We start from the raw sequence: 16,800 nt of genomic DNA, 5'->3' as shown, positions 1-16,800 counted from the left end.
TAATTTTAAGAGTAAATAGAAAAAAAAAATTGAAACATAAAAGATTAAAGTGAGAAAATATATAATTTAAAAGTCAAAGTGAAAAAGTGACCCAACATAAAAAGAATGAAGTATAATTTACCTTCTTTTTTTTTTTTTTTTTTTTTTGTCATTATGTGTTATTTTTCTTGTGCAATTTCATGAAGTTTAATTGATGTTGGGGTCTTTTTCAATTTTGCAATTTTAGATTGGACACTTTGATTCACGCTTGGAGAGTAAAAAAAAGAAAGAAGATTAATTTTATATTTATTTCTTAAACTATTGTTACATTTTCTATTTCAATTTAAAATTATTAAGCCCCGGTTTGATTTTCTCATTGGGCTAAATAATCACATATGAATAAAAAAAAGTCAAAAAAATTAAAAAGTTAAAAAATAAAAAAATCAACAAAAAGGTTTGTCATTCACAAGGCATAAAGCCAAAAAAGTCAAATAAGAAAACCAAACAATCAAAATAATTTTAGGTTTAAAAAGTCAAAAAAAATTAAAAAAAAAAACTAAAAAAGTCATTACAAAACGAATTTTAAATTATCTAGTATGGTTAATGACATAATTGGTTAGTTAACAAAATGAAATAAAAAATGACAAATTTTAGCATTTGGATTGATTAGAAAAGGGACATTGTTAATGGTTGAATTGATTAGAAAATCCATTCAATGTCAATCTGTTCAATGTCTATAAAATTCCACTAGATCTTCGAAAAATTACTAGTTGGTCGTCATATATATTCTACCAATTACAATTTATCACTTAACAAAAATATATAATTTTTTTTTTTATCAAATACAATATTGTTAGATAATACTATATGTATCAATTAAAATATTAATTAATGTATCAATTAGTAATATGACGTAATTTCAATTTTTTTTAATATTTATAATTTATATAAGGAGTAAGGTTAATAATAATATCATAAATAATATTAGGATAAATTACATTTACCTCCCTTGAGATTTCTGACAAATACTGCGACCTCCCCTGTGGTTTGAATAATTACAGTAACCTCCCTTATTTTCTCTGAAAATGTCAAGATTTCCCCCATTCTGTCTATTTTATACAAACGACGTTAGTACCGTATATAAAATGACCATATTACTCTTGCTTTTACCTACAAAAAGACGAAAAACCCTTTCTTCAAGACTAACATCATTGCCATAAAATAAAAGACCAAAAAACCATTTGCTTTGACCAACACAACCATAAAATAAAATAATTTAAAAATATTTATAATAAAAATTGTACATTTAAAATAAAAAATAATTTTTTAATATTTAAAAAATATATTAAAAATATTAAAAAATACAAGACATAAATGTATGAAATAAAATGCACATTAAAATAAATATTTAAAATATAAAATATTTACCCTAAAAAAATAAATTCGAAAAATTTCAAAACTTATAACCAAATAATTTTTTTTTTTCAAAACTTATAACTCAAAATACGACTCCACACTCAAATCATTATTCTAAAAATAATTTTAAAAAACAATTTTTTTTAATTTTTTTTTTTTTAAAATAAAGTTTCGAAAAAAGTTTAGTTTTATGTTTTGAAAATAGTTTTGAATTGCGTTTTAAGTTTGTGTTTGGTTATGAGCTTTTGAAAATAATTTTTGAATTGAGTTTTGAGTAAAAACATGTTCGGAAAAAAATATTTTTTTTAGAAACATGTTTGGCTTTCTTTTAGAATCATAATTCCAATTATAAATTTTCAAAAATCTTTCCAAAACTCATTGAGTCTTAACCAAATATAGAGTTTTGAAAATAGTGTGGAGTTTCGAGTTATGTGTTTGATTATGACGTTTGAAAATAATTTTTGAATTGAGTTTTATGGTTGTGTTGGTCAATTCAAAAATTATTTTCAAAACTTATAATCAATACAAACTTAAAAAAAAATACAAACTTATGTTAAATATATTTTTTAAATATTAAAAAAATTTAAAAATTTAATTTTTTTATTTTAAATATATAGTTTTTATTTTAAATTTTTTATTTTATCTTATAAATATATTTTTAAATATTTAAATTTTTTTATGTGTTTTGTTATGATTTGAGTGTAGAGTTTGGAAAATAGTGTGGAGTTTCGAGTTATGTGTTTGGTTATGAAGTTTGAAAATAATTTTTGAATTGAGTTTTGAGTTATGTATTTGGTTACAATTTGAGTGTAAAATTGTGTTTTGAGTTTAAAATATTAAAATAAAAAAATTAAAATATTTACAAAATAAAATAAAATATTTAAATAAAAATTATGTATTTAAAATAAAAAAATAAAATTTAGTTTTTACATTGGGCACTTTAGTGTTTATATTATAGGCATTATAGACACTTGAAGGCATTATAAATATTTTAGTATTTACATTTGGTGACATCAGCATAATCGATTAGATGTATAAACTACAGTCAAATTTTAAAATGATTTTGACATTATCAAATAAAATAAAAAAAATTATTGTAATTATTCACACTAAGAGAAAAGTTTTTATATTTGTCAGAAACCGGAAATGAAATAAATGTAATTTACCCATAATATTAATAGTAATTGATACATGCACGCAACTGTTGGGTTCTTTGTCAACCACTTATCCTAAAACTTATCCTAGATCTTGGCGTCTTTGTCAGTGAAAGTACTACTACTTTTCGACAATGGTGGTGCCACAAATGGAGATCAGGCCAGGCTGTTCTTAAAACATGCGGTGGTGGTGGTAGCAGCTCCACTCCATCTCTTCTCTCTTCGAGAGCTCGATCGATCGATCCAACATCTCCATCTCCATCTCCATCTTGTTTGTGGAGCACTCTTAGTTCGAACCCTAGGTAAATTCTTCTACTGAATAAGGTTTGTTCAAATAGAAAAAAAAAAAGAAAAAGAAAAAGTGTTTTTTTGGTGTTGTTGTTGTGTAAAATAATTGATTTTCATACTTGTTTTGTTTGTCACTTTCAAGTATTTGCTAATTCTGAGCAAAGAGCCCAATTATGCATATACATCACATGTTATATGAGATGGATGGTACATTACAGGCATAAATCTGGTTTTAATCCAAGATTTTATTATTTGAAAACCCTCAATTTCTTATTGAACCAATCAAAGTATATATATATATATATATATTATATTCTGAATCTTTATACTTGATCAAAATTCGAAAACAGCTAAAACATTGGTTAATTCAAAATTAGACTAGGCACTTGGATTCAAATACAAACTGACTATGCTAATCATAATTTTTAACAGTGATATCACTATGATTGAAGATAAATCCTAATTTTCAGGTGCCATATATATACAGGGTAAAAGACAAAAAATGATTGGATGGTGATACCAAATATCAACCTTGTATTCACATATAGAAGTTATCTTATGACTCGAACCATCATCGTAACTTCCAGCTCCATATGGCCAAGTTTAAGTGGGTAATCCAACCAGAAAAAACAAAAACAAAAACAAAAACAAAAAAAGGAAAAAATGCCCCCAAAACAGATTGACGTGTTCCGTTGATTTTGAAACCGTGGTTGGTTGGCTGTGGATGGAGATTTCATCACCCAACCTGTTTTTATTTATTTTTTGGTTTATACCCAATAATGGGGCGTTGTTTTTTATACCCATTAATGGGCTATGAAGCTGCTTTTCAACCATGTTATTTACACAAATTTGCGTGTTCTTTTTCAAAATCATGACCATGGATGGAAGGAATTCTTTGGCCTATACAACCATTAACGGCATTTAAAACCTGCAGAACTTTGAGCTGTGCTTTTGTAAGATTTTTCAATTCATGTCTCCATTAGCAGACTTACATATCAAATTGATCCGTTTTCCCTGGCATAGTCCTCAAAATTGGCTTGTCACTGTCTTGAACATGGACCACTTTTTTATTTTATTTTATGACCGGGTATCGAGATTAGCTTATGCGCACCTTGACTAATCCCAATATCTACGCAAAGTGACCCCTCACGTAGATTAGGCAAATCTCGGGCAAAGCCTAGAAGCGTGACCCCAAAGAGTTGATAGCACCTAATGAGATTTGAACCTGAGACATGGAGGGAGCACACCTCAAGCCTCCACTAGGCCAACCACTTGAGGTTAACAAGGACTGCTCTTAACCTTCACAAACACTGAATAGTTTCTTAATGGTCAAAGATATTGCTCAATATAAAAAAATAACTTTGAAGAAGATGTTCCTTTGCATATTCATATGACACGAAAGCCCATTTTATTTATTACTATTTGTCCCTTCGGTCAATGTTATTAATTAAGAAAACATTATGTTAATTTTTTTTATAATCTTTGGAAAATAAATTTATAACTTCGATTGGCAGTGCACTATTGTCCTCCCGGTAAGAAGAAAATGGTAGTCACAAGCAACAGGGGAGCAATTCAGACACAAATCAAGCCTGAATACGATTGGAGAAGTGAATTAAAGGCTTTTGATGATTCTAAAGCCGGTGTAAAGGGACTCCTAGATGCTGGGGTGACAAAAATCCCACGCATTTTCATCCATGACAAAAGCATGCTTCCTGATATTCATAAGTCCGGCTCTGTTATCTCCCAGTTCAGTGTTCCAATCATAGACTTTGAAGGCATCAACAAAGGCGCAGCTCAACACGGTGAAATCATTGACAAAGTTACAGATGCCTGTGAAAAATGGGGATTCTTTCAGGTGGTTAATCATGGAATCCCAGTAAGTATAATGGATGATATGATTGATGGCGTTCGGAGATTTCATGAGCAAGATACTGAGGTGAAGAAACAATTCTATTCACGTGATGTTACCAAAAAATTTATATATAATAGCAACTTTGATCTGTATCAAGCACCAGTATCTAATTGGAGGGATACCATTTCTTGTGTTATGGCTCCCCAGCCTCCTGATCCTGAAGAACTGCCTGTGGTGTGCAGGTATCTGATTAGTCTAATATTTATGTGTTTGCCATTGATACTTCGAAGAGAAAAAAATATGTCAAAATGAGTAGAAATTGTAGTTTTGCGAGACAAATTTGGACATGTTTAGGGACAAAGGGAAATTACCATAATACAAAAAAAGAAAGTTCTGATTTGTATCAGATATTTTTGCCCAATTTGTGTTTTTTTTTTTTCTCTGCAATATCAACTGCTCATACATAACCTGGCTTACTGAAAGCATCTGCCCCAGATCAGAAAATTAACCAACCTACCTCTAAAGGAGCACAACCTGCTTCTAACATAGACTTCTTTCTGCAACCATAGACAGACTAACTAAAACTTAATTGCAGTAAAACATATTATCCAAATATTTCTTCACTATTTTTGTAGAGATTTTCCAAGACGAACACAACTGCCAATTGTCAGTGACTATTCTGAATGTGTTTCCAGGAATTTATTCTTGCTAATCCTTATTTCCAAACAAGCCATGCATTTGAAAAATACCCATCCATTACTTATTAATAACTCACCACTTCAATTGATTTTTTATTTTTTATTTTTTTGTTGGTAAAATTTTATTTTTCCTAATAATACTAGATGAGCTGAAATATTTGGGGTTCACTCTGTTAGAATTGAAAAAATTAGAAACCCCCTAGATGTTGATTTGTGATTATATATCAATTTTAAGCAGTAAACAACAATCCCAATCAAACAATCAAGACAAATCGATACAACGATTTTACGTGGAAAAACCACAATTGGACACTTCCAATTGTGATAAAAAATCACGGGCAAAAGCTGTAAAAGTCACAAAACAATCCACTAAAAAGACATAACGGAATTACACTGGTATGCTCTCAATTACCAAATGAATCCATGCCCAAATTGAACCAACCTCTATGTGTCTCTTCCAGCCCTGTTTTCACCTTGGAATTGTCTTGACGATGAGCCACTCCAGAATCCACCAAAGCTTTAGGTTCAAATTCTTCAGAATCTACCGAAGAATAACTCTCTCTTTTGTATAGAATGAACAAACGAACCTTTGATGTATTTTTCTTAACCCATGAGTTGAATACTCAATTAAACATCAAAGAAAACTAGCAAAATATCCACAGATATAAACCTTAGCAATAATCCTAAAATCTGACAAAAACACGTACTTATAGAAATCTGGGGCTGCGAAGCTCGCTTGAGCGAAGGCTATCTTGCTCGAGCGAGGAACAAAAAACGCGTGTTTTCCATAAGTGGCTTCGCTCGAGCCAAACAACCTTTGCTCGAGTGTACATTCATCATTCTTAGGTTTTTTGCCAGACGCAGCCTTCGCTCGAGCGAGAACTCCTTCACTCAAGCGAGCAAGGGCGGACATGCAACTTCGAATGCAATTTTGCATTTTGCTTCGGGGGGGTTGCCCCTCGACCCCGCCTGGGCACTGCCCCAGACCCGCCAAGAGGCGCTGCCCCCTAGACCCCCACGAGCTGACCGGGCAGCTTGATCCCCGTCATAATCAGCGAAGTGGCAATCTTGAAACCATTAACGTCACAAACTTCTCTGTAAGGCAAAATTCGGGTTGGATTCGCATCTAAAACACATAGCCTCACTGAAATATAAATGCGAAAACAAGTACAACTAAAAGGAGTTTTGTCAAACGGGATTGTCAAGAATTAAAACCTAACAAGAATTGCTGTGACTTATTTGTCTGCTCAATTTGCAGAGATATAATGATAGAGTACTCAAAGTACATGTTGAGATTGGGGTTCACTTTGTTAGAATTGCTCTCAGAGGCCCTTGGCCTTAACTCAGATCACCTGAAAGACATGGATTGTGCTGAGGGGCTTTTCGTTCTGGGCCATTACTATCCTGCATGCCCAGAACCAGAATTGACTTTGGGTACTGGAGACCATGCTGACAGTGGCTTCTTTACTGTACTTCTACAAGACAATATGGGTGGCCTCCAAATCCTTCATGAAAATCAATGGGTTGATGTTCCCCCTCAGCCTGGAGCTCTGGTAGTAAACATTGCAGATCTATTGCAGGCAAGTCTATACATATAACACACTGAACTTGATGATTTATTTGCCTAGCTGTTTTGGTTTTTCTTTCTCTGTTTCAATAGCATATTCACACATAGGTCTCTTTAAAAGTTTTAAGAGAGGGTATCCCTTGTCTGCTGATGACTTGAATCTACTGTCTCTTCATAATTGTGGCTCTTAGGGTGTGGCTTACACTAGGTTTGTTTTGGCGGAAAATATTAGAAAACTTTTCATTGCAACCTTGAAACTGATGTGCTTGTGGTTGTGGTGGTGCCGGTGACAACAATGAAAGGTGGAAAATGTATAATGGGGACAGAATAACCAGTGATGTCAAGTCTTCATTTGCAATTTTTCCTGATATAGATGCCTCAAGTTAAAATTGTTTAATTTGTGCATGTATGGATAGGATGCATAAGCAGTCAAGTATGTCCATGCTTTCTATTGAAATAACTCATTTTTGATAGCTTTGACATAGTAACTGGAGCAATGAACATTGATAGTGGAAGCCTATGTATGAAAAATGAAAATTTTCACATCCCAAGTATATGCATTATTTTATTGTTTTTAATTCTTTATTTGAACATAGAGCACACATTTATTTTAGTTTATCATGTTTTCCATTATGCAGCTCATCACAAATGACAAGTTCAAAAGCATCAATCACAGAGTACTCACAAAAAATGTTGGTCCAAGAATATCTGTTGCGAGTTTTTTCAGAACACATTTTCGCGAAGGGGTTACATCAAGAGTGTATGGGCCAATCAAAGAACTGTTATCCGAAGAAAATCCTCCAATCTACCAGGACACCACGATTAAAGAATTCATCACGCACTATTACCAGAAAGGGCTCGATGGAACCTCTTCGCTATCGCATTTCAAGTTGTGTAAGTAGGCTATGTAGATTTGGGTTCAACTTTGGTTTGGTCTTGGTTAATCATTAGTTTGTTGTGAACAGGTATTAATTAATCCATAGGGTTTTACTTGATGCTGAAACAAGGAAACATTGATAATATGATTGGAATAAGTTTCCCAGTTAAACAACTACAAAACTAATGGCTTGTGCATTTTGCAAGTTCAGTGGTTTTCTGCATATACATTTCATGATGTAAGACTCTGCTTTTTAGAAAATGAATGTAACATCCTACTGGGATGAATATTACCAACAATGTAGGATCATGTTTTGTTTTTTCAAATAAAGTGGAGTATTTTGTACTTGATTAAAAAAAGAGTTTAGAAATCTGACTTTTATAGTAGCATGCATCTGATTTTTGTTTTTTGATTTTGTTTTTCAAGAGCTAAATAAATACTGGATAGGCCTTGTCATATTTGAATTTTTTAATCATTGATTATAGGTAATATTGCCTACAACAAAAATACTCTTTGATGGTTTATCTATTTAGTCACTCTGTACTTATAATTCAACCCAACCTAATCAAACAATTAAACATGACTTAAAAGTATTGGTTGACAATGTTCTAAGGTTCTTGTTAATGAATATCTTATTGCTTCAAATAGTTGTACATTTTGTAAGACACACATTTTTATAGAGAATGTACAACTATTTAAAGTTCTTTAGTGTACTTATTAACAATATTCATGTTTTCAATATTTATATATTTTTCAAAGCACATACTGTATATAGCTATTTTAAGCTTTTTATAACCAGTGTTTTTTTGGGTACTCATGAACAAAATCCATATATAAATTATACAATTTAAAAATCTTTCTAGGACTTAATAGTTCAACAATATTGCTGATGCTGAAACAAGAAAACTGTGTTAATAGGATTGGATGCAAATCAGGTGATTTTTTGCACATCTTTTGCATTGTGTGAAGGCTCATACTTTTAAGCAGATGCATATAACATGCTATAGGGATGAATATTACCCACATATATAACTGATCATGTTTTGTTGCTTTTCAAATAAAGTAAAAAAAAAAAAAAAAAGAAAAGAAAAAAAATAGTGACATTTCTGTTCAATCATGGCAAAGTTCTTGAATTATTGGAGGAAATTAAATATTGAATAGAGATTGAGATATTTGAATTATTTAGTTAATATTCACTATAAAATTACTCATAACTTCCTCCATTCCGAATCGAAGTTTCCACGATCCATTAATATGACTTTCCATTCACCATTTTGATATGCTCCAACACAGCATATGTGCATTTAATGAAATTCAGAAAATGTTGTTATTGGTTGAGTTATGCTACAATAATTTTTTTTTTTTTTTTTTTTTTTTTGAACAAATGCTAGATTTTGTATGACAAATGCTAATAAGAATTGAGAAAAAAAGTCTTGAAAAAGTGTAAAAACATTATAAAATATTTTAAAATTTATAAAAAGTGTATTAAATTTAATAATAAAGGCATGGAGATTGATGTATCTTTTGTCATTTTCTTATTCCTAGGACATTTGTTAGTAAGACCGATTTTGTATTAGAGAAATCACAAGGTTGTTTGGTATTTATGGATAAGTGTGTTTATAATTTTTTACTTTTATTTATATTTTTATATTATTTCTGACATTTATGTAATTACATGAGTGGAAACTAATCCTTTTTTTCTAATTTAATAAATGCTGATAAAAGACTGTCAAGTTTAGCCAATTCCCATAATTTTCCTGACATTAACATTTGATCGGAAAGTTTTTGTATAGCGACAAAACCGCTATTAACATTTGATTATAATTTTTATATGGTTTTATAAACTTGGGAAAAGTATTTTTGTGTGTTCACATGCATTTTTTTGTTGCTCAACCTATAATTAAGATTTATTTCAGATTATTTATTCTGCAAAGTTATGATTGATATTTATATTTAATTTCTATCATATTTGAGTAGTTTACAAAATTAACACAAAAAACTCCAGTAGTTTTCAATTTTTTTTTTGTTTCTTTTTTGTTTTGTTTTGTTTTGTTTTTTTTTTTTTATATCAATTTTAAATACCTGGTCAGAGTTTTGTTTCGACCTAAATTCATGCCTTCAACTTCAATGAATTTCATAAATAAATAAAAACTCATTCAACTTGATTTAAGTCATGTTTGAAATATAATTTTACATTGAAAATTGTGTTTTTGAAACTTTTATCAAATTAATATGACTGCTGGTTTGGGGACTAAATATTTTAGTTAAAAAGTTAAAAAATTACTATAAATTATATCATTATGTTTATTTTTCTATATATCTTTTGTTAAAAAATTAAAAAAGTTATTAAATTAGTCGGTTCTCAAACGAAAAATTTGAAAATAATATAATCAGTGCCTTTGGCCTAGTTTAAGACCCTGTTTGGAATGTTATTTTTTTGATTGAAATATAAAGCAAAAATCAATATATGTTATTTTATTTTTATTTGATGAAAAAATTAGAATAATTTATATCAAACTTGTGAATAATTGGAAATGGTCTTATTATTATTATTATTATTATTATTATTATTATTATTATTATAAAGACCTTAATATTTAGTTGACTTCCAATATGAGTGATCCAAACAAACGAATAATGTTACGCATTATAAAATGAAATAAATATTGAGAGAGAGAGTGATTGAAAGAGCTAATACACTCTGTGATTCAATTGTGTATTAAACATGAAGAGAAGGCTCCATTATATAGGAGAGCTAATACAACATCATTATGATACTACATTATGAAAGCAAACATATAAAAATACAAAGTAGCCGAAAGTTGAAGGCACTAGCCGAAAGTTGAAGGCACTACCTAAAGCACTACAATAAATCATCTGATGGAGAAGCACTACCTATTAAATATATATTAATGATATAAGCATGCAGTTGGTTTTATTACATTAACAAATAGCTTGCTTGATTTCCAATACTCCCCCTCAAGCTACGTTGTAGATATTAATCATTCCCAATTTTTCCGTCAGATCTTCGAAGTGAACGCGGGCAAGAGCTTTTGTGAGAATGTCAGCCTTTTGATAGTTTGTTGGAGTGTAGCTGACTTGAAAAACGCCTTCTTCAATCTTTTCCTTGATAAAGTGTCGATCTATCTCCACGTGTTTCGTTCGATCATGATGAACCGGATTCTTAGCTATACTGATGGCGGCTTGGTTGTCGCAGTATAAAACCATGGGATGCTCAGATGGAACCCGTAATTCTTCTAACATCCTGTTCAACCAGATTCCCTCACAGATACCTAGTGCCATAGCACGAAATTCTGCCTCAGCACTACTACGGGCTACCACTGACTGTTTCTTGCTTCGCCATGTAACCGCGTTCCCCCAAACAAACGAACAATAGCCAGAAGTTGATCTTCGATCAGTCAATGAACCGGCCCAATCTGCATCTGAAAAAATCTCAATTTTTCTATTTGTTGTTCTTTGGAAGAAGAGACCCTTTCCCGGTGTCCTTTTTAGGTACCTCAATATTCTGATCACAGCAGTCATGTGTTTTTCGGTTGGATTATTCATGAATTGACTGACCACACTAACAGAGAAGCCGATGTCTGGCCTTGTATGAGAAAGATAAATGAGTTTTCCCACAAGACGTTGATATCTCCCTTTATCACTTGGTGCACTACCGTCACTTTCTTCCAGTTTGATAGTTGTGTCCATAGGTGTGTCTGCCGGCTTGCATCCTAGCATCCCTGTTTCATTCAGTAAGTCTAGAACGTATTTACGTTGTGAGACTGCTATACCTTTCTTTGACCTAGCAATCTCCATTCCAAGAAAGTACTTAAGGTTTCCAAGATCTTTAATCTCAAATTCCTTTGTGAGGAATTTTTTAAGTAAGCCAATTTCCTCTTCATGATCACCTGTTAGAATTATGTCATCCACATAAACAATGATAATTGCCAATTTCCCTCCTAGGGAGTGCTTCACAAATAATGTATGATCGGATTGACATTGAACAAAACCGTACCCTTTCACTGCCTTAGTGAACCGTTCAAACCAGGCCCTGGGAGATTGTTTGAGACCATACAAGGATTTTTGGAGTCTGCAAACTTTGTTGGAATTTAATGTTGTCTCAAGTCCAGCAGGAATGTCCATGTAAACTTCTTCCTCTAAGTCACCATTGAGAAAGGCATTTTTCACATCAAGTTGGTGAAGTGTCCAATCGAGATTAGCTGCCAAGGATAAAAGTACACGAACAGTGTTGAGCTTGGCAACTGGAGCAAAGGTTTCTTGATAGTCAATGCCATAGGATTGGGAGAATCCTTTGGCGACCAACCGAGCTTTATAACGTTCTACATTACCATCTGCCTTGTGTTTTACTGTGAAAATCCACTTACACCCAACTGGTTTCTTTCCTCTTGGAAGATCAGTAATTGCCCAAGTACCATTCTTTTCCAGAGCCCGAACTTCCTCATTGACTGCCGCCTTCCACTTCGGATACTTGAAAGCTTCCTGAATATTCCGAGGAATGGGTATCTCCGTGATGCTAGACGTGAAGGCACGAAACGAAGGTGATAGCTTATCATAAGAAATAAAGTTCCCAATGGGATGCTGAGTACATGATCTAACTCCTTTTCTCCAAGCTATGGGCATATTAAGAATACTATTTTCTAACTCAGAATTATCAGTACTATCTGTGGGAGGAAGATTGTCACCTGGAATGTTGCTTGGATTAGAACCCGGTTCAGCCTCATGGGATTGTTGAGAAATTGCTCCTTCCTCCGTTTCCTTTTGGATGTGCTCATTATCCCGCAAGTCAACAATGAACTCAGAATTTTCGGCAGGTAAAGATTGATTCAATGACTCAGGAGGTGTGGGATTCTTGGTGGTGATGGATGGCTCACTAAATGACTCAAGGGTCCAAAATTGATTTTCCTGGGGTGGAGTCTCCCCCTGAAGAACGATTTTAGGGTAGTAAGACTGGGTTTCAAAAAATGTGACATCCATGGAATTGTAGAATTTCCTTGTGACCGGAGAGTAACACTTATACCCTTTTTGATGTGACGAATACCCAATGAAGATACACTTGAGCGACCTAGGATCAAGTTTACTTCGATACTGTTGATGGATATGAACAAAGACAGAACACCCGAAAATTTTTGGTGGGATAGTGGAGATGAGGCGAGTAGTTGGAAAGGATTTTAGGAGAAGTTGACAAGGAGTTTGGAATTGTAGTACCCTAGATGGCATCCTATTGATAAGGTAGGCTGCTGTAAGAACAGCTTCCCCCCAGAAGAATTGTGGAACATTTGTGGAAAACATTAGCGATCTAGCAACATCTAACAAATGTCTATTTTTCCGTTCAGCGATGCCATTTTGTTGTGGGGTGTCAACACATGAACTTAAGTGAACTATCCCTTCTTTGGCTAAAAATTCTCCTAGAATGGAGTTGAAATAGTCCCGAGCATTATCAGATTTTAGAATTTGGATTTTTGACTGGAATTGTGTCTGAATCATAATTTGAAAATTTTTGAAAATTTGGCTTGTTTCAGATTTGTCTTTCATGAGGAAGACCCAAGTTAATCTAGTATGATCATCTATGAATGAGACAAACCACCTAGTACCAGTTACATTTTTTATTCTTGATGGACCCCAGATATCACTATGAATTAGTGAGAATGGACGAGACGCTTTATAGGATTGAATGGGAAAATGGGACCGTACATGCTTAGACAATTGACAGATTTCACAATCAAAAGGTTTTGGAGTTTTAAATAATGAAGGAAATAAATGCTTGAGATACATAACATTCGGATGACCTAAGCGATAGTGCCACAACATAATTGCTCTATCGTTATTTTGACACGAAACCGAAAAAGAACTACCACGAATTGCCGTTTGAGGTTGTTCCTGTGGATAGTGGCGTTCCTTAAGGATGTAGAGTCCAGAGCATTCCTCAGCATTGCCAATCGTCTTCCCCGAATCCAAATCCTGAAATTCACAATGAGTGGAGAAAAAATTAGTAACACACCTCTTTTCCTTAGTGAGTTTACTAATTGACAATAAATTACAGTCCAAGTCAGGAACAAGGAGAACAGAGTTGAGAATAAGATTCCTAGACAGCACAACTGAACCTATACCAGCAACCTTTGATAGTGAACCATCTGCTATTCGGACCGTTAAATTATTTTGACATGAGCTATATGTATCAAAAATTGTTGCATCTCCCGTCATATGATCAGATGCTCCTGAGTCCACAATCCAAGGTTTTTTACGTTTCTTACCAACAGTAAAGGCGTTCAAAGAATTACCTTTGTGAGCCAAGGTTCCGGATCCAATGATGTGGTTGGAAGACGAACCAGATTGTGACTGTAGTAGTTTCTGGAGCATCTCCATTTGCTCCTTGGTGAAAGGGCTTGCTTCAGGTTGTGGTGATCGTTCATTTGTACCTACATGATTACCTCGTCCTTCTTTCTCAAGAGGCTGACGTGGCTTCCAATCTGCTGGCTTTCCATGAATCTTCCAGCAAGTTTCTCTCGAGTGACCCGGCTTTCTGCAATGATCACACCAAGGCCTACCTCCTTTATTTTTCTGACGGTTGTCAATAGGAGCGAATTGAGTCTTAAGAGCCGAGCTTTCTGCCATATTCAGTTGTTGATGGGATCCCATCATGAGTTTTTTCCGGCTTTCTTCGCGACGGACTTCAGAGAATGCCTCTCTAAGGCTAGGTAGCGGTTTTACTCCCATAATTCTTCCTCTGATTTCATCAAGATTTGTGTTTAATCCTAACAAGAATGTAAACACACGCTTCCCTTCGACAATCTTTTTATACAACAAACCATCAGCAACACACTGCCAGTTATGAACCTCAAACGTATCAAGTTGACGCCATAGACGAGTAAGGGTATTGAAATATTCAGTTACCGTAAGATTGTCTTGACGTAAATCGTGGAGGGAGCTTTCAAGCTGGATGATTTCAGATGTGTTTTCCTTGTCTGAAAACGTTTCTTTTGCCATGTCCCAGATCTCTTTGGCAGTATCAAATGACAGAAAATTTTCGCCAATGTCAGTGGTCATAGAGTTGACGAGCCACGACATGACCATGTTATTTTCAGCTATCCACCTTTTGTAGGTTGATGCTGTGGTTTCTGGTAGTGCTGAGGCTCCGGTGATGTAGTCGTCTTTCTCCTTTCCCCGTATAAACATTAATATGGATTGAGACCATTGCAAATAATTTTGCCCATTCAGTTTATGGGCGGTGATCGGAAGATGAGAGGTTTCCATTTGATGAGAGGATAAAGATGATGAAATGATAATATCAGAAGAAGAGGAGGATGAGTCGATAGCCATTCCAAAAGCTGGACCGTATTTAGGCATGAAATAGAAGAATAGATTTGAGTAGAAGAGAGAGACAACAAAAAAAAATATTGATGATGAGACAGGATTACACCTGCTCTGATACCATGAAATAAATATTGAGAGAGAGAGTGATTGAAAGAGCTAATACACTCTGTGATTCAATTGTGTATTAAACATGAAGAGAAGGCTCCATTATATAGGAGAGCTAATACAACATCATTATGATACTACATTATGAAAGCAAACATATAAAAATACAAAGTAGCCGAAAGTTGAAGGCACTAGCCGAAAGTTGAAGGCACTACCTAAAGCACTACAATAAATCATCTGATGGAGAAGCACTACCTATTAAATATATATTAATGATATAAGCATGCAGTTGGTTTTATTACATTAACAAATAGCTTGCTTGATTTCCAATATAAAATAAATATCATAAATTTTTTTATAAAATTAATTTAAGAGTGATTGTATAACATATAATAAAATATTACAAATTAATTTAGGAATACTATCGTAAAGCTTTTTATGATAATTCTTTTATGATGTCTTATACAGGAAATTCTAATATACACATTTTTAAAAAGAGAGAAACATATGTACCATTAGTTATGCCATTTTTTTTTAATTATGACTAATTTTCTTCTTTAGTTACGATATTATTTTAATTATGACATATGAATTTTTTAATTATGACTCATATTATGTTTAATTATGATAATTTTATTTATTCTTTTAGTTATAGCCCATAAAATTGAAGTTAGATCATCTTCAATCCTTCATCTTTTGTTTAATCAAATTTAAATAAATTTGATGAAAAATCGAACAAAAATAATGCTTCAACGCTTCATCTTTTGTTTTATCAAATTGAGGACATCTCAGAATTTTCATTAAATTGAGAATGTTGAAACTTATCATCAAATTATTGTAGAGAGTCATTAGCTCTTGAGTATCGCACAATTAGCCGAATGTCCCTCATTCGACCACCTGTTTACAAATTTTTTTGGAAAGGTTGTCCTCCGGTAGTCCTTCCGGTCGACTAATAATTTGATGAAATTTCATATCATTCCGTTGAAATGTACAATATGAGATCAATTTTTTTTTTTATCAAATTTAAATAAAATTTAATGAAATTTTTTAAAGAAAACATTAGAGATCCTCTTAGAAGGTGCATATGCCATAGGGTGTGTTTGTTTGGACATGTTGGATAAGGGGAGATTGTAATCCATCGGACTGTTAGTCCTAGGATACATTGTTCCTGGACTATTTAGTTGGATTGGATTTGTGTCCTATGTTTGTTTAGTCATGAGATTAGATATCTAGATTTTAGTTGGACGGACTGGATAATGATAAATGTTCAAAAAATTATTTTACCCTTATAATTCATAATTTTTATTTAATATATAATTTTAAATTTGTAATCTATAATTTATAATTTAACAACACTAAAAAATTTTAATTTATAAAGCCATAATTTTTAATTTATTATTTTCAATTAAATTAAATTTATAATTTATATTTTTTATTTAATATATAATTTTAAATTAACAACACTAAAAAAATAATTTTATTTAATATATAAATTTAATTTTTTAACAACACTAAAAAAATTTAATTTA

The 16,800-nt window shown here is 32.6% G+C and overlaps 2 protein-coding genes across 3 annotated transcripts in view; one reads left to right on the top strand and one right to left on the bottom strand.

The window, feature by feature from the left end:
- LOC114311358 (uncharacterized) overlaps nt 1–4,002 on the bottom strand; it is a 218,702-nt gene extending 214,700 nt beyond the window's left edge. The window contains exon 1 of the mRNA XM_082875538.1: nt 3,998–4,002. The gene's annotated coding sequence lies outside the window, so the exon portion shown is untranslated. The remainder of the gene's footprint in view (nt 1–3,997) is intronic.
- The window catches only part of LOC114308592 (1-aminocyclopropane-1-carboxylate oxidase homolog 1), a 159,022-nt gene extending 150,832 nt beyond the window's left edge, over nt 1–8,190 (top strand). Inside the window, exons 1-4 of one of the 2 annotated variants that reach the window (XM_082875534.1) lie at nt 2,570–2,851; nt 4,352–4,931; nt 6,646–6,967; nt 7,593–8,190. In XM_082875534.1, the coding sequence (XP_082731660.1) occupies nt 4,381–4,931; nt 6,646–6,967; nt 7,593–7,856 (1,137 nt within the window). In that variant the 5' untranslated portion in view covers nt 2,570–2,851; nt 4,352–4,380 and the 3' untranslated portion in view covers nt 7,857–8,190. Of the gene's footprint in view, nt 1–2,569; nt 2,852–4,351; nt 4,932–6,645; nt 6,968–7,592 lie in introns of those variants that run through there. The other variant, XM_082875535.1, reaches the window with a different exon arrangement.
- The last annotated feature ends 8,610 nt before the right edge of the window (nt 8,191–16,800 follow it).

This window comes from Camellia sinensis, chromosome 6, assembly GCF_055761805.1.
Source record: "Camellia sinensis isolate YWXY chromosome 6, ASM5576180v1, whole genome shotgun sequence".
NCBI classification, from domain to species: Eukaryota; Viridiplantae; Streptophyta; class Magnoliopsida; order Ericales; family Theaceae; genus Camellia; species Camellia sinensis.
Note: the sequence above shows the minus strand (reverse complement) of the source record. Positions and strands in the feature narration are given on the sequence as shown.